Here is a 26,804-nt window from a genome sequence, read left to right on the forward strand (position 1 = left end):
TCATTTTTTACCCCCCCCCCCAAAAAAAAAACAATAGCCAGCACCCCACCCACCCCCGAAACTCCGTCATCCCCAATCAGTAGACTCCCCCCAATCAGTAATTCTCTGCCATCTCTACTCTTCCGATGGCTCTAGCGTTACCAAATATCGTTCATATTGCCAGTCGAAAGACTGGTCTAAATAAATCACTTCCAATCTCATCATTGTCATCCCCGGGGGCAATGTCCATGTGTCCTGACATTTCCGGTTTTTAAGGTCAAGGTTTTGATCTCTTGTTACCCCTACGGTAACCTTGGCAATCCTGAGTATTGTCAAGGGCATTGAAAAGAGCCTGCCTGAAGGGGTACTTGTCTCGGACGTGAGGATGGTGAAGTGGTGAGGACTGGTTTTCTTTTTAAGTTTCCGACATCCCACTTGTTTACGAAGTGGCAATAAAAGACAGACGCATCATGACATGGACCTATATTTAGGCTATTTATAAAATAATATAAAAACAAAGCTACTTGTGAATTTCTTCAGGCTATATTTGAAGTGATCAAAGATGATATTTTATTTTGGTATATTTGTTCACAGATATGTTCCAATATCTATGGCCGGTTTGTTGCTTTCATTTTGCAAAGAAAATGAAAAATTTTGAAAACCATTTTACTAATAAAGTTTCGAGGAAATATCAGTATTTTTTGTATCCCAGCTTACAATCTAATCTATTCTCATAAAATGGGCTATTCCAGAAAATAGACACACACCTCTATAAAGGAGTTCGGATTTCAGGACTTTTTGCCCAATCATGACTGTTGGAAATCCAGACTTTTAAAGTGTCCAAAGGTAAAAAAAATCCGGCAGAAAAATAGTTCAAAATCTGATATCCTCAATTTGAGAGCTCATTTTGGACATTTCGTGATTTTTCCTTCATTTAATAGGATTTCCAAGTTTTTTCAAGTGACATTTGCAAGTGGAATTCCAGTCGTTTTCAGAAAGCAGACTTGGAAATCCGGACATTTCTTTGATTGAAAATTTACTCCTCTATAGGGGGTGTGCACATATTTTCTGGAATAGCCCAATTATGCTCTTTATTCTTTTTTGAAACGGCAAAGATCTTCAAAGATCGTTTGATCTCGGTTTCCTCTTTTGGCGTTTAACTTTATAATATTTGCATATAATGATATAGGGCTTAAAGATGATGAAAAACATGATCATGGTCGCACATCATATTAATTATTACGAGATGTGATTATGAACAGAGACGAGGGCGCCGAGAAGGGCGCAGATTTGCTTGTATAAAAAATATTGATAAATACGCGTACATACGCGTCAATCTGGATCTAAAGTTTAGATTTTCGTCATGGAAGAGGGAAATTGTCATTTTTTTGATAGTATTAGTAACATTAATATAGGTGCTAGGTACGCATGGTCAATTTTCGTCCACTTTGTAAATACATTGTAAGATCATCAAACATCATCAAAATGATATCCCCCGGGATGATATCACTCCATACGGTCATGTCTGTGGTCTATTTGATGTGCTCTAGGCACTAAGGCGTGGTCTGCTTCACGAATCGCCTAATTCACTTGATGATAGATAATATAATTGAATGAAACGCTAATACAAGTCCTCAATATCATCAGGCTGTTGATCAAAACTGATGAGCGAATCAGCCTGGTGCAAAGTCGTAGCCAGGGGAGGCGATAAAAAAGTCTACCTTTTCTGTAAAACATTGAAACCTTTTTCAGTGAAGGAAATGTCCGCTTTTTTCGGTAAAACGTTAAAATCAGCCCTTTTTGAACTAAAGAGAATTTAGAGAAATATCGCAACAGGTCCACTTTTGTTGAGCCCACAACACCCCCCTAAATAATGATAAATAAATAAATCCTGGCTACGTGCCTGGATTGGTGTACTATAATAGATTATAGACTTTGCACTCTCCAACTGGCCCAACGATCACCGGATAGTGTCAGTATTTCCGGAGAACAATGTAGAATATTTTATTTTCATAGTGTCGTCCACTGACCATTAGAGAGTTACTGGTTACATATGGTTACCGAATAAAGTTCCAACTAAACTGCATCACAGAGAAACTCACAACCTGCTCGCAAAACTAGTCTACACCTATTGTTATCTAACAACCCAAGATCAGTATCAGAAGAACCCGACGACATCTTTAACGGCAAAGATCGGAAAAGCTACATTCCAGAAATATGGACGAAAGTAGCAACGAACCTAAACGAAGGATATTTCTTTGGACAGTACCAAGATCTTTGGCGACGGTCTTCCTCAAGTGCATGAGCTTCGCTGAAGGGGTAAAGTTGTATTCATTAATTCAATATTCTATAGCATTTTCAGTATCCAAAAATGAAGTATCGTTACCAACATATTAAGCATCTAGGTCTAGGTCAAACATGATTTGATTTGATTTGATTTGATTTGATTTGATTTGATTTGATTTGTTCGGGATATTGACAACCCTGGATAACCCAAGAAAGCCTCTATTAAAGCTTATTCCCATTGGGGGTCCATTTGAATATACTGGGACGGGTTGGGAACAGTCTGGGGTTAACACCCTACTCTTTTCGAAACTGGCTGCGAGAACATGTACAGGTATGGCTATCTGCACACGGGACCGAAGGACGGAGTACTTTCATGATTCATTTACCCAATTCTAAATGAACCATGGGGAGAGCGGATTCTGAATTTAATCTACGAGGTTGCCAATTAATTTCAGACTTTTTTCCAAGTCATATCCCAGCAAATCGCCACAGCCGGGAATTGAACCCGGGACCTCGTGCACTAAAGGCGAATATCCTAACCATTGCGCTACGCTCCCCCAAGACATTGGCCTATTACAGTGCCTAAAATCACGTACAAGTGTTGCCACCCCTCCCTAGAATACACGCTGGGGAGTGGTGGTTATGGAACCACACGTTATTATAGCACCCTGCCAATCACACTATCTGCCAATATGAAAGAAAATACTTCGCTTGACTAAATTTTGAATTTCAATATTTTAGAATTGATTGGTCGTCATCTAATCCTTGTGTTATATTCTTAATTAAAGGTTCAAATCATCAAAGAGTCCATCCTTGCAGCTCATGCCTTCGGCCCTGATAGCGGCAAAAACGAATTGCAGGAGCCATTTTCCATGATTTCAGACGAGAGTTCTTCTAACACTGCACCCCAAGCCGCCAAAGTAGCTTCAGCTTTCGATGATAGCATAGCTTCATTCAAGTGGGTCAAAGACATGTTGGAATCGTCATTCCCCGGCAAATCCTTCATTTTGGCACACGACCAAGGAATATGTCTACAATCTAACTATAACAATATACCGCGCGGATATAAGCATACATTCCTTATACGAAATCCATACAGATTATTTCCGTCGTGGAAAAGGGTACTGGTAAATTTACTTCCACCGCAGGCAGACAAACCCTTCTCAGACATGCCTCGTTCATTGATAGGGGCAAAATTTGGATATGGGGAGCTATACGACCTGATGGTCCACGTCCAGGAGAAGTTAGGTCAAATTCCAATCGTCATTGATGCTGATGATCTGCAAGCGAATCCAGCGTCAGTTCTGCGACAATATTGTCATCTCCTAGGAGTGGAGTTCAAACAGACAATGCTACAATGGGAAGCTGGAGATAAGATCGTCGACACGTGGATCGCGTCTAAGACGATTCTGCAAGGGAACAAGATGGAAGGAGGTGGTGGGTTCTACGAAGACGCGTTTAAGAGTACGGAATTTAATCCTCCAAGAGAACTGCCATCTCGAGAACAGATTGAACCTGATCTCCTACCATTAATCGACCAATGTATGCCCATTTATGAGAAAATGTATAGCATGCGAATTCGGCCATAAATGAAAGAATTTCTGGGAAATATTACGATCTGCCTATAATGTTCTACGTTTTTATAGAACATTCATCATGTTCATAAATAAACAGACGACTTTCTAGTGTAACACCACTGTTTGGACCACCGTAAAATATTGGTAACATAACCAAATGAGAACAATGAGGGCGCTATTTATTTTAAGTTCTGTGTACATACTTATAGTGGCAAAGACCTGTAAACTAACAGCTAATAAAAGTGTAAACAAATACCGGTAAATATAATTCAAAACATGCCTATTATTATGAAACAGTCATCATGATCAATGATAATAATTAAATTTTATGAAAATAGATAGCGCCCTCAATTTTTACAATTTATTCTGTAGATAAAATAAATAATAAGTATGATAAATAAATGTAATGAATAAGATAGTTACCACGAGGTGCATTTGAAGGCTGCAGTTGCTATTGACCACATGATTCCTGATGAAGACCACGTGACTGGCCGAAAGCTTTAAATTCATAATGATTGTATATTTATGTTACAACGAGTAACCATCGAAACATTTTGATACTCCCAGTGGCATATAAACTCGGCCTAATTATTTGTTTTAAAAGTTATAAAGAAAAAAAGTAAAGAAATTCAGGGATATGGTTCATGTCTATAATACCAGTACAGCCAACAAAAGGACCAGCCGTCCAAACAGGGTACAAGTGGAATCAGCAATACCCAAGTCCCGAGTCCATAAAAATATGTTTTGGCATTATAAAAATTATCATACTGCAAATGAAATATAGGTCAATCATAATCCTTTAGATGGAACTAAATGGCCATGATATCTGAATTTAATATTTTGTGAATTTTGAAAAGAAGTGCCCCTTTAATGTTGTATTCTATACTTGGCACTCTGCGACTTACCCCGAGATTATACAGCGTAATCATGGTAATAGGGCCTACTATACATTCGGATTACGGAATACTGTACAAATTGTACAGTGTTCCGTAATCCGTATTTCGAAGGCCAGTGTCATACCAGGGATATACCGAATATAGCACCACAGGAAAAGACATTTTCTCTGCCTTTGCTCTGTTTTGAGCCCGCAACCCAATTTAGCTGACAACCGACAACCTGCACATAAAACTCACAATCCAAAACATTAAGAACCCTGCCATTTTTACAGCACGGATTGACAAAGCTATACTAAATATGGATGAAACCAGCAACGAACCTAAACTAAGAATTTTTCTTTGGACAGTACCAAGATCTTTGGCGACAGTCTTCATCAAGTGCATGAGCTTCGCTGAAGGGGTGAGTTTTATTTATTAATTAAGAATTCTATTGCAGTATCTAAAACAACATAACTATTCGTCACCCAACAAACTTACGGGCCAGACCCGGTATTTTGAGTGCAATAATCAGTGATATGAAGAACATGAATGGACATCATGGCCATCACCTTTTTTTCTGCAATAACTTATACTATTTATGTTTTAATTAAAGGTTCAAATCATCAAGGAGCCCATCCTTGCAGCTCATGCCTTAGGTCCTGATAGCGGCAAAAGCGAATTGCAGGAAGCATTTTCCATGATTTCAGACGGCACTTCTTCTACGACTGCACCCCAAGCCGCCAAAGTAGCTTCAGCTTTCGATGATAGCGTAGCTACATTCAAGTGGATCAGAGACATGCTGGAATCGTCATTTAGTGGAAAAGCCTTTATTTTGGTACACGACCAAGCTATATGTCTACGATCTAACTATAACAATATACCACGCGGATATAAACATACATTCCTGATAAGAAATCCATACAGACTATTTCCATCATGGAAAACGGAACTAGATAATTTACTTCCATCGCAGGCAGACAAACCCTTCTCAGACATGCCTCGTTCATTGATAGGGGCAAAGTTTGGCTATGGGGAGCTATACGAGCTTATGGTCCACGTCCAGGAGAAGTTAGGCCAATCTCCAATCGTCATTGATGCAGATGATCTCCAAGCGAATCCAGCGTCAGTTCTGCGACAATATTGTCATCTCCTGGGAGTGGAGTTCAAAGAGTCGATGCTACAATGGGAAGCTGGAGATAAGATCGTCGACACGTGGATCGCGTCTAAGACGATTCTGCAAGGAAATAAACTGGAAGAAGGTGGGTACTTCGAAGATGCGTTTCAGAGTACGGAATTTCATCCTCCAAGAGACCTGCCATCTCGAGAACAGATTGTTCTTGATCTCCTACCAGTGATCGATCAATGTATGCCGCTTTATGAGAAAATGTATAGCATGCGAATTCGGCCATAATGAAAGAATTTCTGGAAAATATTATTATAATTATGCCTAAACTTTTGATCAAACATTCACATGTTCATAAACAAAGAGACAACTTTCTTGTGTGTTTGGTCCATACACAAACATAACCAAATGAGAACAATGAGGGCGCTATATATTTTACGTTTTGTGTATAATTATAGTATACTTATTAAATGGCCAAGACCTGTAAACTGACAGCAAATAAGAGTATAAACAAATACATGGCTATTATTATGAAACATTCATCATGGTGATCATGATCAATGATGATTTAACTAATTTTATGACAATGGATAGCGCCCTCAATTTTCGTCATTTATTCTGATAAGATAAATAAGTATAAATAAATGTAATGAAAAAAAAAGTTCTAAAGTATCATGCGATGCATTTGAAGCTGCAGCTGTTATTGCCTTAGTGATTCCTGATGAAGACCACGTGCCCGGCCGAAAGCTTGATATTGAGTTGTTGACGTACAAACCCAATGTTTAATTTGGGAGAAGGAATATTTTCAAAACGATAAACATCGAAACTGATGGGCACCGATCATTTTCATACAGCATGTACTTATATAAACTTACCCTTATCACTTATTTTAAAACTTATACAAAGAAAATAAATAAATAAATTCAGGGGCATGGTTCATGTCTAACCAGCACAGCCAACAAGGACCAGCCTTCCAAATGGAATCAGCAATATTTACTATCGAGTCCCGAGTAAAAAAAACACCAAAAAACCAGCACCACATGTAGTATATTTTGTTTAAAATCGTTATACTCTTTTGTCAAATGAAATCACAGATATTGGAATGTTCCAATATCTGTGATGAAATATAGGTCAATCATAATCCTTTAGATGGAACTACTGCCTACCTGCCTATGTCGAGTGGTGTCCTCGAACTGTGATGGCCCTCCCTATCTTCCTGTCTTGCATTGCTGTTGCCATGTCAGTTGTTTCAAGTCCAGTGTCTTGTTTCAGAATGTCGACATATGCTAGGGCAGACCTTCCTTGTTTCCATTTCCCATGCTTCGGGATCCAGTGCACCAGTTGAGATACAGGTTTTGTCTTGCTTCTATAACAGTGACCAGCAAACCGAGTCCTTCTATCTCTGATCTTGTCTGATAACTTTGGAAGGTCACCATACAGCTCTTTGTTTGTCATAATTATGTTGTTTCCCGTGGACATTGCGCATTGACCTCAACATTCTGGTATAGCAGCCATCCAGCTCTTTTGCCAGTTTTGAAGTGACTGTCCATGCCTCACACCCATAGAGCAGTACCGATTCCACTGTTGCTGTAAATATGCGCTGTTTGAATCTTGCTGAGAGCGACGACCTCCAGATCTTGACCATCCCATTACAAGCTCACCAGGCTGTTGCTTTTCGTATTAGTACGTCCTTTTCTGAGCTCTTAATCCATGCTCTTAGGTACTTGAAATATGGGACCTCCTCAATCTGCGTTCCACTGTTTGTCTTAATTGTGATACCTTTGTTATGGTTAAATGCCATGAACTTGGTTTTTGCCAGCATTCATTCTCAGTCCGACTTTTCCACCTGGCTGAGTAGTTTGTTAGCTTGATCTATTTCCTCTGACAGTAATGCTATATCATCGGCAAAATCAAAGTCAGTGACAACCGCTGGACCAATGCGCCTACTTTTGCTTCTTTCCAGTTGGAATCAAGTTCCTCTTCCTTACCCTCTATTGCTGTTCTCATGGCATAATCCAGTACCACTACAAATAAATATGGAGCAAGAGTGTCGCCCTGCAGTACACCGGCCAGTATTTCTAAGAGGTCTGTTTCTCCATCAGGTGAAATCACTTTTGCTTTTGTCTTTGCATACATATTGCCAATGGCTTTAACAAGCTGCTCAGGAACCCCGTAAGCTTTCAGGATTTTCAGCATTTTGTCCCTGTGGATGGTATCAAAAGCCTTTCGAAAGTCAATAAAGGTAATTATTGCTGGAAGGTTATTAGCTTTGATCCCTTCGATGAGCCTCCATAAGGCAAGAATATGGCCGACTGTGGTCCTACCAACTCGGAATCCATTTTGATTGTTTCTCAGGTGTTCATCGAGTTCTGGTCTGATCCTATTGAGGATCATCCTATTGAAGGTCTTTGCCACTATCGAACTTAAGCTGATTCCTCTGTAGTTTCCAGCTTGGCTGAGATCTCCAGACTTGGGTATAGGTACTATGTTTAGGATAGACCACTGTTCTGGCATTTCTCCCTCACTCAATGCACGGTTACAGAATTCTAGAATGATATCATCTAGGTTGCATCTCTTGAGAACTTCGGGTGGTATGCCATCTTCGCCACAGCTTTTACCTTCCACCAATGCAACTTTTGCCTTTTCATATTCCTCTTGTTCGAATGGCCATGTATTGATGCTGAGTTCTTCTAAGACTGCTGGAATATCTTCATCTTCATCATCAATATCCGGGGGGGTTCCTAGTAGGTTCTTGAAATGGTTGTACCAGTTAGTAACTCTTTCCTTCGGGGTGTTACCTTCCAGTTGCCCTTTCCTACATACCAATCTGTTATCTGCCTGTGATGTCATTTATGAGTCTCCAACTCTGGCCATGTTTACTGTTGGCATGGGTCATTTCCACTTCTGTTAACTTAATGCCAGGGCCGGATTTACCATAGGGCCAGATGGGCCCGGGCCCTGTGCAGTGTGCATCTTTCATTTTAGCCGAAAAACACCATGTTTGGGGCTAAAATAGGGTACAAAAATTGTAAAATAGTTTAAATAAAAAAATTCGCGCGCATCGCGCGTAAATTTTCTAGTAAAATCTAAAAACTTGGCCATTTGAGTGCACATGCCTTCCTCACGGTGCGTTTGGGGCCTCCACATTTTGGCCTGGCCCAGGGCCCCCAAAAGGTAAATCCGGCCCTGCTTAATGCTAAGATCTTCTTCCTGCACCTGGTTGTATGCATCTGCGAGGCTCTTCTTTGCCTGTTTATATATATATACAAGTCTGTGATCTTCAGTTGTATTTTCCTGATACACCTCGTACGCTTTCTTGATCTTGTCTCTTGCCTCAGTCACTCTTGATCGCTTGAGAAGCGTACCCTACGTGCTTTCTTCTTCACAGGCACAGTTTTACCTGTTGTTAGATGGAACTAACTGGTCATAAAAGGTAAATTTTAATATTTTGTCAATTTTGAAAAGAACAAAAATTCATTCCTCCATAGAAGATAATTATATTTGTAGTTAATGACAAAAAAACACCCCAAAAACACGGAAATCCAAGGCAGAATTTTTAAAATAAGCTGGAATTCCTTTATCTTTTTTTTATTATAATATCAGAATTGGTGGGCCAAAAACTTGAGTCTACAATTCCAGAAAAAAATGACGACAGTCCGAAAATACAAAGTGAGTGATGAGCGATACCTTTGTCAAACGACCGAGTCTGCAAGAACTTGAAAGCTGACGCACACAATCTTAGGTTTCTCGTGCTATAAAAATCGCAACTTTGTTGGAGTAAGTTTTAACAATGAGGCTATGGTGCGCCTGTAATGTTGTATTTTATACTTTGCACTCTGGAAGTAACCCCGACATAACATGCATGATCACACAACATACAGTGTTCCGTATCAACGAAGGCCAGTGTCATACCAGGGATAGCGAATTGCTTTGGTTTGAGCTCAGGTTGTGAGAACACAACCCGAACACTAGGATCCACAACATGCTCATCTATCAAGGCACCGTTCTTTAACCCCAATACATTTGTACATTCATTGAATGACCTTAGAAAATTTGGGTACAAAAACTCATACTCTGCAACTTGAGGTCAAATTTTGCACTATGAATGTTTAATTGAGGTTATTGAACTATGCCATTGGGATGAGGCTATTGTGGTCCACAGTGGAAGTAGCGCGTTACCGTATGAAGTCAAGTGCATCGCTGCACACGACAACCTTCCCATGTGATCTATACAACAGATCGGATGAACAAACCAAAATATGGATGACAGCAGCAACGAACCTAAACTTAGAATTTTTCTTTGGACAGCACCAAGATCTTTGGCGACAGTCTTCACCAAGTGTATGAGCTTCGCTGAAGGGGTGAGTTTTATTTATAAATTAAAAATTTTATCAACTAGTGCAGTAACTAATCGTCACCCAATTCAATTAACAAACATGCGGGCCAGACTCGGAATTTTGAGTGCAATAATCAGGAAATTTGTTATTTGGCTAGTTAGCATTTGGTTAGTTAAATTCAAAATAGAGGGCGTCCTATTTTGGCTAGTTAAATGTTGGCCGGTCAGGCTAGTTAAATTTTAGTCAATCAGGCTAGTTAAAATTTTGTCCCTCAGGCTAGTTAAGTTTGTGTCGCTCAGGCTAATTAAATTTGTGTCCCTTAGACTAGTTAAATTTTAGTCCCTCAGGCTAGTTAAATGTTAGTCCCTCAGGCTAGTTAACTTTTAGTCTCTCAAGCTAGTTAAAATTCTGTCCCTCAGGCTAGTTAAATCTGATGAACATAGTAAAATGAGGTGAAGCCAGCATGGTCTTGACAGATGGAAGTCAGCATGGTCAGTGCTGGTCTAACTAGCACATGATCAAACCACATCACATGGGGGGATGGACAGGTCAAACTCCAAGGGGAATAATATGCTAATGAGGGTGGGGCAGGGAATTGGAAAGATCATAATATTGCACAATCATGTTGCTTGGCATCATGGGGTGTGAGTGGTGAGGGGAATTATTAAATAAACAATCTTTAATTTTGATGATATTTCAACACTACTACATACATACGGATACGGTAATACACAAACAAGACAAATTTGCCTAATCGTGACATTTAGACCACCAAGGGTAGCTTGATGGACACAAAAATTATTATTAACTAGCCTGAGGAGCCAAAATTTAAATAGCCTGAGAGACCAAAATTTAACTAGCCTCAGTGAGAAATGTTTATCTAATAACTAGCCTGAGCGACAAAATTTTAACTAGCCTAGGGGATAAAATTTTAACTACCCTGAGCGACAGAATTTTAACTAGCCAAAATATGACGCCCTCTATTGATGTAGTGATAAGATGAAATGATTGGACATCATGGTCATCGTCTTGTATTGCTGCAATAACATGTATACTACCAGGAATAATAGACAAAGGGATAGGCATCCCAAGTTACGTAACCAAACCGGAAGATGTAGCCTAGGTCTAGACAATAGGCGGATTAGCGGCCATTTTGTTTCTACATGATGTTATTCACGTGTCGATATACTTTAGTACACAAATATATAAGTTAACAGGTTGCCCGGACAGGTTTACAATTTTAAAATTATATTTTGAGTATACAATATATTCTGTAGTAAATCGATCAAATGACGGTGATTGTTCAGGTATTATATGCTTGATAGAATTAAACTGTCTGACCAGCTAGTATTCTCCTCCGCCGTCAGTGTGATTCCAGTCACTCCACGTACCGTGTTGCGAAGGTGGAGGAGACTAAAGCTGTATTGACGAACACGCATGCGTCAAAAATGATGTAGCCTAGGTCGAACAATAGCGTGACGTAGTTCCCGACATTGTCCCTATGAACTCTCACCCTCCTAAAGTATTTTTGTTTTAATTAAAGGTTCAAATCATCAAGGAGCCCATCGTTGCAGCTCATGCCTTTGGTCCTGACAGAATCAAAAACAAATGGCAGGAATCATTTTCCATGAATTCAGACGACAGTTCGTCAAAGACTGCACCCAAGTCGCCGAAGTAGCTTCAGCTTTCGATGATAGCATAGCTTCATTCAGGTGGGTCAAAGACATGCTGGAATTGCCATCCATGGGAAATCCTTCATATTCATACACGACCAAGCTCTCTGTCTACGATCTAACTATAACAATATACCACGCGGATATAAACATACATTCCTTAAATACGTAATCCGTACAGGCTATTTCCATCATGGAAAAGGATTAAAGTAAATTTAGTTCCATCGCTGAAAGATACACACGTCTCAGACATGCCGCGAACATTGTTTAGGGAAATGTTTGGCTATAGCGAGCTATACGATCTTATGGTCCACGTCCAAGAGAAGTTAGGCCAATCTCCAATCGTCATCGATGCTGATGATCTGCAAGCGAATCCAGCGTCAGTTCTGCGACAATATTGTCATCTCCTGGGAGTGGAGTTCAAAGAGTCGATGCTACAATGGGAAGCTGGAGATAAGATCGTCGACACGTGGATCGCGTCTAAGACGATTCTGAAAGGGAACAAGATGAAGGAAGGCGGTGGGTTTTACGAAGACGCGTTTAAGAGTACGGAGTTTCATCCGCCAAATCTCGTGAACAGATTGATCCTGATCTCCTGCCAGTGATCGATCAATGTATGCCCATTTATGAGAAAATGTATAGCATGCGAATTCGGCCATAATGAAGGAATGAATTTGACTAAATCGATAAACTTGAGAAAATGGCTTCGGTTTATTGGGAAATATTGCTGATGTGCCACCCCGGACTTTGCGGACTGATGCTGTTCTTTTAACCACAAAATATAACCAAATTCTCTGGCAACCACCATACAATATGTACGTGCTTTGCCAAAAAACAACTCGAGCAATTAACTATCATAATTTCAGATTTACCGATGGAGGATTATTACGTTTCCCATCATGCATTTCGAATATGACTGTCTTGCATTTTCGACCCGCCATTTTTACGGAGAATCTTTTAAGGGATCTGGAATGAGCGTTTTGAGCGTTTCGAGAGTATTTTTTGTGGGACATGAGAGCACATCAGACATGTCGAATTGCATTCTGAATACGAAGAATGTCTTTCTGATATCAAATAATTTACATTTTTTGAAATTCACGATATAATACTAATTTTATGACAAATTACCAAAATTATTTTTCACGTTTTTGATATGTAGCGGGTTCAAAATATATTTCCCTTGCCATTATTTTTCACAATTTTCTTACATGTGGCAATCTTAACCCATTTTCAAGTTCAAGAGTTTAATTGATTTTCCAGTAACCTCAACCTCATAATTCCCAAGTTTCTCCTAGCTGTTTGCTGGCAGCCTGGCCTCGGTGCCATAACACCACTAGCCATGGATGCCAGCTAACGCCCCATCCATTCTCTCTCCTTGCCACAGATACCCACAGGACCCCCTTGCAACATCCCTACATCACATCACAAAAACCCCAACGGAAATCCAGAGCATCACCCCTTCATAATGTACATCACTGAGCAAATAGCAAATAAAACGTCGAAGTAAATCTACAACGAATCTACCCCATGTGTGTGTGTCTACTATTTCATTTTGTGATTTCGCACCGGTAACATTTGGCGCCCAACTATTGGGGCTTCGACTGATTACATGTATTTGCCTTGGATCAGGATTTATACTGATTTTACAACAAGTGGAAAATCAACAAGTGGAATATATTATTGGAATATCCTATGTATGCTGGTATGGTATCTGTTTCAGCTGTATTAAGAAATAGTCCTGTTTGTGAACTGCAGTGTGGCTGTACAATCTTTGCAATTTCCAGTTTACATGTATCTCAAATATCTTCAACAGTCAGTTAATATACTTCTTGGACTATCAACCAGGGGTGTAGATGGTATGCTGACTTGCTTCAACCTTCTCAATTCCCAGGGGAGTAGTACTTGTAACTTTTTAGTAGAACTAGATGCTTTGCTGAAACTACTGGTCTTGGCACTACAAGAGTTCACATCAGTTCAAGTTGACTCTCCTCTCACACTAGTTGATGATTTCACCAGATGTTTAGTGACCAGATCCTGCCACTGGAGCTCAAATGGTCTCACTTTGCTCACCAAAGTTCATTCAACTCCAATCAGCAATCAAAGCTTCAGATCTGACTCCACAGTTTAGAGGATGAGTTTTGTACCCAGCATAATCTACAGTGTGTGCTACATTGGAGTGGACCAGAGACTTGATTGAACTTTGATAAACTCAGTTACCATAGTGATTTAGGACAGAACTTGATATTAACAATATTAAATACTGAGTGCTTATGTGAAAATATTAATGCATGAAATATTCACATCAACAGGTATAAGCAGCAAGCAGGTTGCAGTTTGAAGAGGTTGAAACCAATAAGTTAATTCTTGAACAGGTTGAATATTGTGTTGATAATGTACTAACATATATTTTCTTTTGCAGGTTGATCACTGTTCTGACTTTGCTTTTGCAAACTACCAAATATCAAGTTTCATATTTCATCTGAAATTAGCATTAGTGTTGTATCATCAGTGCACTTAAAAAACAAATCAATCAAGTTAAGTTATTTTTTGTTTTAAAATCAAATCATATCTGTGGCAAAGGTATAAATCCTCCATAGTTCTATTCCATACCCCCCCCCCTGATAAGACTAATCAACTATTTGTTTATAAATTCAAAATTTTGTTTTCTTCACAAGCACTTTAAATATATTCTCAAATTTAAAGACCCCAACCAGCTACATCTTTCTTCGACACCATGGCAACATTTTCGACGTACATCTCCAGCATCACAGATTCATCAGTGACCATTGCTGACATCCCCCCTGGGACAACTGCTGCGGAACTAATGCAGCATATGGAGCAGAATGTTGGTCCAGTGGCTAATTTACAGGTCTCAGGGGACCAAGGTCACTGCACCTTTGTCAGCAAGGAGGATGTTGGTCGAGCTGTTAGCATAATGGACATGCCACCCTTCAGGAATGTCTTGCTGTCTGTCAGTCGTGTGCCGAGGTTGTCCGAGACGGCACCCGCCAACTTGGAAGAGGGCACTTCTGGTGACCAGAGGCCAGCCAATCCCTTCCTACCGATCACTCCGAGCAGACCTCGCCCACCAATACCACAGCGGCCGGTTTTGTCGGAGGCAACACCACAAGCTCCTCAGCGTCCAAGGACCCCACCAAGGACATTTTTGTCGGCAGCAACACCACCAGCCCCTCAGCGTCCAAGGACCCCACCAAGGACATTTTTGTCGGCGGCAACACCACCAGCCCCTCAGCGTCCAAGGACACCACCAAGGTCAAATCCTCACTTTGACTTAGACTTCGTCACATCAACACCAGCTCCTTTCCAGGGAAGCGATCGCCACAACAGCACTCTGTCCATGGCACAGTTAGCCCAGGTGTTAAATGCTGTCCAAAAGCCAACCAAGCTAACTCCCTTCTCTGGTGATGAGAAAGCCGCAGCTGGTGAGATACATTTTGATGGATGGGTAGATGAAGTCCGCCATTTGCTGCGGCAGGGGAAGCCGAACGACGTGGTGTGGGGGTTGATGAGGAAGTCCCTCAGGAAGGAAGCCCTTCGTGTCTTCCTCACATACGACCGGGATAATGTCACCATCCCTGAAGTCCTGTTGGCTATGGACAGCGTCTTTGGTACATCTGAACAAGGCATCAGCCTGATGCAGAGATTCTTCCTAAGTCATCAGCAGGATCAGGAGAGTGTGGCAGAGTTCGCACGCAAACTCCAAATCGACTTTCACACTGCTCGTAAGCGAGGTGCCAGGATAGACAACAGAGCACTTAGGGAAGTCTTCTGGAAGGGACTCAAGCAACCAGAAATAAGATTGGCCCTGAGGCACCTCTACGAGCAGGGTGAAGGGGCTGAGTTTGGAGTATTGCTGCGACAGTGTCGGGATGTAGAACGCGACCTGCTCGATGCTTCCCTCCTTCAGAAGAGGTCAACTATCCGACAGCACCAGTTGACTGGGAATGTCCCTATCGCCACTGCCACAGCGACTCAACCTCGAACTCAGGAAGGAGGTCAGCAGAAGAGATGGCAGCCCAAGTGTTGGAAATGTGGGCAGCAGGGGCATTTTAAACGACACTGCCCTAAAGGAACAGACACCACCTTGGCTCCTTTAAACGGAGTGACGCCAGTGGCAGGGGGCAGCCAGTCGGCGTAGGTGCACAGCCCCAACCAGAAAATCCAAAGTCCCTGATCTCCAGGTTGGTGGGCTCCATCAACGAGAGTGAACTGTCTGTGGAAGGCGTCAAATCTACATGTTTAGTGGACACAGGGTCACAGGTGACAACTATATCTTCAAATTTTTATGAGGCACATCTGCAGGGAACTCCAATACAGCCAGTGGAGGAGCTTCTTCGACTAGAAGGAGCTGGAGGACAGCAAGTCCCATTCGTTGGCTATGTTGAGGTGAACATCAAGTTGCCTGGTGGAGTTGTACCAGAAGAATTCATAGATGTTCTTGCACTTGTGGTCCCGGACACCACCTATAACAGACGTGTCCCAGTTGTGGTAGGAACCAATCTGATTAGAAGATGTAGAGCAAGATGTATACAGAAACATGGTCTCCGATACTTGCAGAAGATGGTTGTGCCGTCAGCTTGGAGATTAGCCTACCAACATCTGAAGATCAGGGATAAATTCTTAAATAAAGATGGACCTCTTGCTGTGGTCACCTCAGCTAATTTAACACCTATTCACGTGGAGCCAGGTCAAGTGGTAGTTCTACCTGGAGTTACAAAGTCCACACCAAATGGAGTAGAGTACACAGCCATGACAGCGCCCGCAACGTTCACCAGTCTTCCAGGAAGTATTACAGTCAGTCCGGGTCTTGTTCAAGTGCAGCCTAACCATGCTTTCCCGATTACATTGCATAATCTCTCTGCCAAGGTCATCACCATTCCAAAGGGTACCGTACTCTGCGAGCTACATATGGCCGTACCAGTTAATCCAGAAACGTCAATGTCGTGTCCAATTCTACAAAGCCAAAGTTCAAGCCAGTCAGCCACACAAGATGACGTCCTAAATCAATTTAACTTGTCAGACATGCCACTGGAGTTAAACCAGTTGGAATCTGTGAAAGATCTTCTGAGAAGAAAGAATGCTGTCTTCGCGAAGTCCAAGACTGACCTAGGTCATGCAACAGCAATAAAGCATCATATTCCATTGCATGATGAAACACCATTTAAGCAGCGTCATCGGCGTATACCACCTTCCCAATATGATGAGGTCAGACAGACACTCCGTGAGATGCTAGATGCTGGAGCCATCCGTGAATCACACAGTCCTTTTGCTTCACCCATCGTGCTGGTGCGCAAGAAAGATGGCAGTCTTCGCATGTGCGTTGATTATCGCAAACTTAACCTTCAAACGGTCAAGGACTCCTATGCACTCCCGCGGATAGAAGAAACCCTTGATGCATTACATGGTGCTAAATGGTTCTCATCTCTGGACCTGCAAAGTGGCTATTGGCAGGTTGAGATGGCGGAAGAAGATAAGCCTAAAACAGCTTTTACTACACCCTTGGGATTCTTCGAATGTAATAGAATGCCGTTCGGCTTGACCAACGCACCTGCCACGTTTCAAAGATTGATGGAGCGCTGTGTTGGTGATCTCAACCTGAAACAATGTTTGGTCTACCTAGACGATGTTATTGTTTATTCTGCTACCTTCGAAGAGCATCTTCAGCGTTTGGAGACTGTTCTGAACCGCCTCCAAAGCTTTGGTCTTAAGCTGAAACCTTCCAAGTGTCAACTTTTTCAAGAACGAGTTGCCTACCTTGGACATGTCATCTCATCAGACGGAGTAGAGACTGATCCTGGGAAGACTAGTGCATTGGAAACCTGGCCAGAACCTCGGACCGTCACAGAACTTAAATCCTTTCTTGGGTTTGCAGGTTACTATAGGCGCTTTGTCAAGGATTTTTCAAAGATAGCGAAGCCATTGACATCACTTACTGCTGGTATTCCACGGAAAGGAAAGAAAAGGAAGGCAAAGCAAGATCCTGCAAAGTGGCATTGGACGTCGGAATGCCAGATTGCATTTGACAAAATCAAGGAACTACTGACAAATCCACCCGTGCTTGCCTATGCCGATTTTTCACGACCTTTCATCCTACACACAGATGCGAGTGGCGATGGACTTGGCGCTGCACTCTATCAGAGGACTTCACCAGACCAACCACCTAGACCAATAGCATTTGCCAGCCGTGGATTACGCAAGTCTGAGCGCAATTACCCAGCACACAAACTTGAGTTTCTCGCTCTCAAGTGGGCTATCACTGATAAATATCATGACTACCTCTACGGTAATTCATTTGAAGTCCACACAGACAACAACCCTTTGACCTACATCTTAACATCCGCCCGTCTAGATGCCGTTGGTCATCGGTGGTTAGCGTCCCTGAGTTGTTACAACTTTAGCATCAACTATAGACCAGGAAAGCAGAATATAGATGCGGATGCCCTGTCTCGCCTTCCAGCATCGTGGCCTCAACCCCCAGGCAATACAGATGAGGAAATTATATCTCCTGAGGCCTTCATCGCCATTTGCCAAGGTCACGGTGTAAATGAAGAGTATAGTACACTACAGAGTGACTCTTCAGGTATGGTAGAGATTTTGGCCCACACTAACAGCATCACTGCTGCACAGAATGCCAGTATAGATCCACCACCTTGGCCAGGGTCGGATACTCTTCCAACGTTAACCATGGGTGATTGGAAGAGACTCCAAGAGGAAGATCCCGATATTGCTCGTGTAATCACCTTCAAACGGGGTAATGGTTTACCAGGCAAAGATGACAGGCAGAAGGAGAGCAACACAGTACAACTCCTGCTACGTCAGTGGCCTCGTCTTACATTTCATCTGGATGTGCTACATCGGCGAACTGTTCTCCAGGATGGCCAGGAGAATCTACAGCTTATTCTACCAGCTTCTTTGCAGCACCGAGCAATGTCTGGAATCCATGACCAGGTAGGCCATTTGGGACGAGAGCGTACCTTGCAGCTTGCCCGAGAGCGCTTTTATTGGCCTGGAATGACCAAGGATATTGAAAACAAAGTCCAATCATGTCCACGCTGCACAAGACGAAAGGTACCACCAGCTGCATTTGCAACAGCCCCACTACATCCTATATCAACCAGTGAACCAATGGAGTTAGTCTGTATTGACTTCCTTACCCTAGAACCATCGAAAGGAGGGATAGAAAACATCCTAGTCATTACAGATCATTTCACCAAATACTCCATCGCCATCCCGACTCGGAATCAAACAGCCAAAACCACAGCCAAGGCCCTATTTGACAATTTCTTTGTCCATTATGGCTTTCCTGCTCGATTGCACTCTGACCAGGGCAGGAACTTCGAGAGCAACATCATAGCAAGCCTTTGCGACATCTGCGGCATCACTAAGAGTAGGACAAGTCCATATCATCCCCAAGGGAACGGCCAGTGTGAGCGATTCAACCGCACCTTACTAAATATGCTAGGAACACTCTCACCCGACCAGAAGTCCGACTGGAAGACGTTTGTCAGTCCATTAGTCCACGCCTACAATGCTACTCGTCACGACACTACCAACTTCTCACCCTTCTTCCTCATGTTTGGCAGACATCCACGTCTACCAATTGACATTTGCCTGGGATTGAAACCACCAGCTACGGGCTCCACTAAAACTGTCCGTGACTATGCCGAAGGACTGAAGCATCGTATGGAGTATGCATACCAAACTGCAGCTGCCACCACGCGAAAGTCTGCAGAGCTGAACAAGCAGCGGTATGATGTCAAGGCCCGTGACAGTACTCTTGAACCAGGGGATCGTGTCTTGGTAAAGAAGGTTGGTCATATCGGCAAGCATAAGATCGCCAATCGTTGGGAAGAAGACGTCTACCAAGTTCAACGGAGGCTCTCGCCAGCTCTTCCTGTGTATGAAGTCACACCAGAACATGGAAAAGGTGGAGTCCGCACCCTTCATCGAAACATGTTACTTCCTTGTAATCATCTCCCTTTGTATGACCAGACTCCTGCTTCATCATCAGAATCCCGGACTCGTCACATTTCATCAGAACCTTCAACTGCTCCACCTTTACGTAGGTCTTCACGTCTGCAGAAGAAACGCGGAGTAGTCGTCATGAATGACAGCGATGATGATGACAGTACCATACTACATTCATGTCGCCCGAGCAACCCTTCAACAGCTACGACTAGCACGTTGAATGCCTTTGCAAAACCCTTTGTCCCAATTCCAAGGAGTCACCCTCATCCCACGAGAGCCCACGGCACAGAAGAGGCAACCAAGCCAGTTCTAACTGATCCACCAACTACCAAAACGTGGATGCAGTCAGCGGTGTCCTTCTTGTGGCCGAGCTACACCTCCACTACGGACAGCAAGACATTGATAGTGTAAACATCGGGTCGATGTTTCATGGAGGAGGGGAAAGTGTAGCGGGTTCAAAATATATTTCCCTTGCCATTATTTTTCACAATTTTCTTACATGTGGCAATCTTAACCCATTTTCAAGTTCAAGAGTTTAATTGATTTTCCAGTAACCTCAACCTCATAATTCCCAAGTTTCTCCTAGCTGTTTGCTGGCAGCCTGGCCTCGGTGCCATAACACCACTAGCCATGGATGCCAGCTAACGCCCCATCCATTCTCTCTCCTTGCCACAGATACCCACAGGAACCCCGAGCAACATCCCTACATCACATCACAAAAACCCCAACGGAAATCCAGAGCATCACCCCTTCATAATGTACATCACTGAGCAAATAGCAAATAAAACGTCGAAGTAAATCTACAACGAATCTACCCCATGTGTGTGTGTCTACTATTTCATTTTGTGATTTCGCACCGGTAACAGATATAACAGTCCTCGACGTAAATTTTATAAATCTAATGATATATTTAAAGTGTATGTAGCTGGGAGGAAAAGCCGACGATCAATTGAAAATTTTGACCTTTTATATTGAAGATATGGATTTTTTTCCCAAAAGACCAAATTTTTTGGTGTTTTGGGAACAAAATCCATATCTTCAATAAGAAAAGTCAAAATTTTCAATTGATCGTCGGCTTTTCATCCCAACTACATACACTTTACGTGTAAGTATAAATCATCAGATTTATAAAGTTTACTTCAAGTACTGTTAATAAATATCAAAATTTCAATTTTTAATCATTTGCCATAAAATGTGTGTTACATGTACATTGCGAATTTCAAAAATCTAAATTATTTGATATCAGAAGGACATTCTTCGTATTCAGAATGCAATTCGATATCATGTCTGATGTGCTCTAATGTCCCACAATAAATACTGTCCAAACGTTCATACCCCATCCCTTAAGACTTTATGGTTAGAGATTCATACACGTACTTATTCTCATATAGTTTCATATATTTATTCACTTAACCAACCCATTGTCAGCAGTGTGTTACAATAAGCAAGACAGTTTTTGTAGTTTTGGGACACTTTGCCCTCTGACCTATTGGGAAAATTCAGAAAAATTGTTTTTGTGCGTACAAAATTATAATCTAAAATGTTTTACAAGAATAAAACAAACCAAAAAACATTATTATTGTATAGATTTATTATGTTAATATTTTTAATGATAACAAAATGACAATAATAAATAAACTAATAATAATTACAGCAATTTTCCCGATATGTCAGAGGTCAAATCCCAAACTGCTCTCAAAAACTGAAAGTTACAATGGCGATTGGGCTTATTATTAAAGCTAGACAATAAAACGAAAGCTCAGCCGGCACACAATCAAACTGAACTAAAAATGTCGGCCGACTCGAACCCGGGACTCGGGCCCTCGAGTCCCGACCTTCTCCCAATTTATTTCTTGCGATGCATTGTGGGATATAACATATTATCACGTTTGTCACGGATCACCCGGGGTTAGGTATAAACGCTATCACACTTAAATCGTTTATAATATTTTTAAGGGTTTAATTTGTTGCGTTTGAAAGTCAACTTCATGAATGGTTTAGTGGGCAAATCGTTGTATAAAACCTGTCAGAGTCGATTCAAAAAAGCAACGTTTGAAAGGTCATTTAAAGGCTAGAAGTCACTGCGGGTAGCTAGCGAAAGTTTTGAAATGAATAAATGCTCTGTTTTGACGGGTTTTCCAGGCTCCTAAATTAATTATACCCGCTACTGTTTCCGGGCCGTGGTGGATTGAAATTTATGTTGCATTTTAATACGCGCAGATCAGGAAAGAAAAACTTTGTAAATTCACCCGGGTAAATTCAAATAAAAGGCACGATTTTGCACGAAAAGTGTTGTACTTGCATATATTGCGCTCTCACTATAAAAATAAATGAACTGCATGCTGTAACTTGTAAGGATAATTTTGAAGCTATAAACTTAACTTGGAAAGATTTTAGTGCGAACATTCGGTCAAATCTTTAAACCTATTGCATTTAAAGTTAATTTGATTTCCTCAATTCAACTCTATCTTTTGTTATTGAAATCTCAATTAAAGAATTATATTGTAGTTGTTGCCATTCTCTACTGTATGCCATTCACCATAAACCATGCCATTTTCGATTTGAGTATACGTTGTTTACTGTTGGGTGTTTTATGGGCGCACAACACTAAATCAAATTTTAGTTAATGTTTATGTTTATGTCTGTGACTTGGATGTGACACAGATTTGGATGTGAGAAACTAAATGTGACACGGTCTGGTCCATGGGGCCAAAGAAGGCCAATTTTAAATTGAGATAAAGGCAAAAATATCATGGAGTAAAGCCAATAAAATGGTAATAGGCCTAATTATAGTAACTCAATATATTCAAAAATGCCTCCTTTTGGCCCCTATTGAACAGAGCGTTCCACAAAAGCATTGTATTGTTTTAAACATTACGGTTATTCTGCAATCTGCATTCGGAACCATGCCAATTACATTATTTACTAAAGTATACCATAGGCTCCATGATTTTACCCAGGCGGCGAGTGGCATGATAGAGCCGGCAACTTGTGAAACCGCCCGGCCGTATGGCATTTTCCATATACTCGGTTAGTTTTGTGGGGTTCATTATCGAACTGTGTGACCCCAACGGTTTTAGCTTGTATTTATATTATTTATTAACATAGGCCTATCTGTTTTTGATATTTCAAGTGTTTTAAAATTTCAAAATAATCCCATTCAATTACACGGTTGACGATGAAAATTTACTGAATTTAGAGGATGCACGACGACCACCACCTGATTTTACCTGGATTTTACCAACCAATGTGAATAGCGCCACCACTTTGGGCCTATTAATTTATAGCATGAATAGCCAATACATATCGGCTAATCGTGATGAGTAGGCCTAGTTTAAAGTAGGCCTCTCTGTATTGTTTAGCGGGTGGTCGCCAATAAGAGCCTATTTTAAATTGCCTATAAAAAGTGTACGATAATTTGAAGTGTGTATTTATCATTTTCTTCCATTTAGGAGGGTGGAGGTACGTGAGGAAGTTTCAGGCCCGTGGGAGGAAGTTTCAATTGACCATCAACATGTTAAACAAAAACAAAAAATTCTCCTCGAAGTGCATGATACTTTAAACATGAAATGGAAACTCAGCTGACATTCACCGACTTATTATATAATTATAAAATCCTGGTACTTTGGAGTCACCCTGTACAAAACATGACGCAGTCTCATTTCGGGTTTTGAAAGGCTTTTGATTATTCTGATTTGCTTTTAAATTAGTTTGGATATGTTTAGAGTGCTCTGAATTGCTTTAATTAGATTTCTCTGATGTCAAACAACGCCTAACGCCATTATTCTTGCATGTTGGACCCATTATCATCATCACTACTTTTATTTAATAGGATGATGTAAATTTCTCCCAAGACTCTGTGTTTAACCAGGAAACGCATGCACCTCCTGGTCCGCATGCCAACTGAACGAACCCGCAATTACTCAAGAAGCACCTGGTGAACTAAATCATTAAATGCACTTTTACCAAGTTTACTATTGTTGTGGCGGATGTAAATGTGAACTTTTGAACTTTCACAATTATTTTGCATTATTTGCAAACTCATAATATCCATATGATATAGTAAATCTAAAATAGTAATTTATTATATAAATTTATATGATAATTATGTTATTGTATAAGTAAATGTTTAGGATTACAACTTTTAATACAAGATCATGACAAGATTTGCATTATAATCATGTCATTGTTCAATATCATACATGTACGTGTGTGGAGGCTCAGGGATTGTGCGCGGGTACCGCGGGTGTGGGTGTCGGCGGTGTCGGGGTTGAAAATGTAGGGGCGGGGGTGGGGGTGGGTGGGCGGTAGTGGAAGATGTTGAAGGAGTGATGGGGTGTATGTACATGTATATGTGGGTGCATTGTGGTGTGGGGTGTGGATCATGAGGCGGTATTAATATTGGGCTATTCCAAAAAATACGTGCACACCCCCTATAGAGGAGTAAATTTTCAATCAAAGAAATGTCCGGATTTCCAAGTCTGCTTTCTGAAAACGACTGGAATTCCAGTTGCCAATGGTACTGGAAAAAGCTTGGAAATCCAATCAAATGAAGGAAAAATCACGGAAATGTTAAAAATGAGCTCTCAAATTGAGGATTTCTGATTTTGAACTATTGTTCTGCCGGATTTTTTTGCCTTTGGGCACTTTAAAAGTCTGGATTACCAACAGTCACGACTGGACAAAAAGTCCGGATATCCGAACTCCTCTATAGCATGATAGGGGTGTGCATCTATTTTCTGAATAGCCCATTATCATCATGATTATAGGCCAAGATGGTAGAAGACACATATAGCCAAGTGGGAAAGCTGGTATAATTTATAGCTGTCCCCCTTGTGAGACATCTCGCCCCCCCCCCCCTCCCTTCTGTCAATCTGTCATGACTGTGGGATGCTGACTGCCCATTTTAGGCCTGTGTTGTCCATTTTCGTCAGAAGTCGCTTTTTTGCCACCTTTTTTTTTCTGACAAAATCCTGGTTATAAATATACGTGTACATGTGTATGTGGTAGAATTATGATATAAATATTCATTGATTGTTATTTGAGGATCATCGTGATCAGTGAGCCTTAAACTTGGAATTTATGGCAATGAATAGAACACACAATTAACAGACAATGCCGAGTTTAATATCATATCGTCATACATGCATATGTGCAAAAAAGTCGTATGTGTAAAAGATGCCTTCTCACGGTGATTTAAAAAGTTGAAGCACTGTCATGTGTCATGGTGAGGATCGCAGGACCATGAGGACCATAAGGACTCAAATAATTTGCCTCAAAGCGCACCACCTAACCCTATCCGCATTACTCCTCCACCAAGGGGTGGATAGAAAACCTACTACAAGACAATACAAATTATTTAATCACATGACATGCATCAGAGCAATCTCCTAATGCCCTAACATCACTGAACATGCTAATGTATTGTAATGATCAATAGTTATTTGTCATGTTTTTGGATTCCTATATTTAATAGCATGATTAGTGCAATTTCCAAATCTAGGCCTAACAAGTAACACAGGCAACCATCATTAGGATCCGCAACATGCTCATCTATCAAGGGCACAGTTCTTTAACCCATGAACCCCTAATACATTTGCACATTCATTGAATGACCTTTGGGTACAAAAACTCGTACTATTAAACTTGAGGTCAAATTTTGCACTATGATTGTTTAATTGAGGTTATTGGACTATGACATTGGGATGAGGCCATTGTGGTCTAGTACTCACCTCGTCGTATGTAGGTTGTATCATTGAATCTTCATTCACAACTTTCTCCGATAATAACATCTTTTTACCCGGATTAAATCTTGGTATAATCCGGTTTATCAATCGTTTTCTATGACGTTGGTCTTGTTCCAGATCGATATATAACAAATCAGGATCATGATATCGATTATCGTCATCCCCAGTCATGCCATTAGAGTAAGACACAACACGTTGCATATCCAACGTTCTCTGAAATTCATCCTCCGATGCTACCTCCACCATCCGCCTTATCTCCACTTGCAACATCGTGAAAAATAAACAGATTGCCATGACAACGGAGAGGCGAAGAAATTTACTAAATGGACGACTAATCATGAACACAGATGGTGATATTGTTGATAAATGCAAACTTGGCATGCTCAAATTTGCATTAATTCCTTCTTTTAAGTTTTCAAATCATTAAGTTCCTGCATCCATTGCATCTTCGTGCATATTACAAAGTCATGAGGCGAAGCATCAAGTATATAACCAAAGTATTCTGATATCAAAGAAGCATTCGACAGCTCCGACTCCAACTGCAAGACAAAGCTGAGATGCACATTTGCAAATTCGATTTTAAACCCACGAAATCAGACAATCAGGCTTCACTTTGTAAAATATATCCACAATATGATGTATAATCCACTCGATATTGAATAATATTAACTCAAAACACTTTTTGTTTCATATCTTGCAATTTCATATAATTCCATATGTGTACCTCCAGTGTGAACTAGTCGGCTGCTGCACAGCAAATGAAACCGATTTATTTACTGCGTCTGCGAGTACTCCAATCAATTTTTACACTCGCACGTCAACACTCCAATATCCTCAACATACCAGTAGACTGCATACATTTAATACCAGCACCAGTGAGTGCTGTAGCAGAGAGTGTTTCTATTTGTGAAGTGAAGTTTAGCGTTTCACGGTTCGTGATATGGATAGTCTTGCAGGCGACACGGTCTTGTGCTTGTCAAATTCTCTTCCGAAAGATATAAACCACCTGAACAAAAAAAAAAGTATTTTATTCGATAATCAAAATATGTTGAAATGAAGCTTATGTTGAATGTTGGTTTCGAAATATGGTATGCTACACCATGATGTGGTTAAAGTTAAACCAATGTAAGCTAATGTAGCATCGATAACTATTTGTTAAAAGCGTTTAAATCCCTTTAAAATTCACTATGCCAACACAATGATTCGGTTTGATACACA

At 41.0% G+C, this 26,804-nt stretch overlaps 2 protein-coding genes across 2 annotated transcripts in view; one reads left to right on the plus strand and one right to left on the minus strand.

Annotated features, from left to right (window-relative positions):
- Positions 1-26,557, minus strand: part of LOC140141460 (probable methyltransferase-like protein 24) — a 53,448-nt gene extending 26,891 nt beyond the window's left edge. Inside the window, exon 1 of the mRNA XM_072163327.1 lies at positions 25,572-26,557. Within this exon, the coding sequence (XP_072019428.1) occupies positions 25,572-25,967 (396 nt within the window). The 5' untranslated portion in view covers positions 25,968-26,557. The remainder of the gene's footprint in view (positions 1-25,571) is intronic.
- Positions 4,733-6,805, plus strand: LOC140140780 (uncharacterized). Its single transcript, XM_072162524.1, has 2 exons — positions 4,733-5,138; positions 5,331-6,805. Exons 1-2 carry the CDS (start codon positions 5,037-5,039, stop codon positions 6,126-6,128), a joined length of 900 nt encoding a protein of 299 aa, XP_072018625.1. The 5' UTR covers positions 4,733-5,036; the 3' UTR covers positions 6,129-6,805.
- Positions 26,558-26,804: the final 247 nt, after the last annotated feature.

Source organism: Amphiura filiformis, chromosome 19 (genome assembly GCF_039555335.1).
Source record: "Amphiura filiformis chromosome 19, Afil_fr2py, whole genome shotgun sequence".
NCBI lineage: Eukaryota > Metazoa > Echinodermata > Ophiuroidea > Amphilepidida > Amphiuridae > Amphiura > Amphiura filiformis.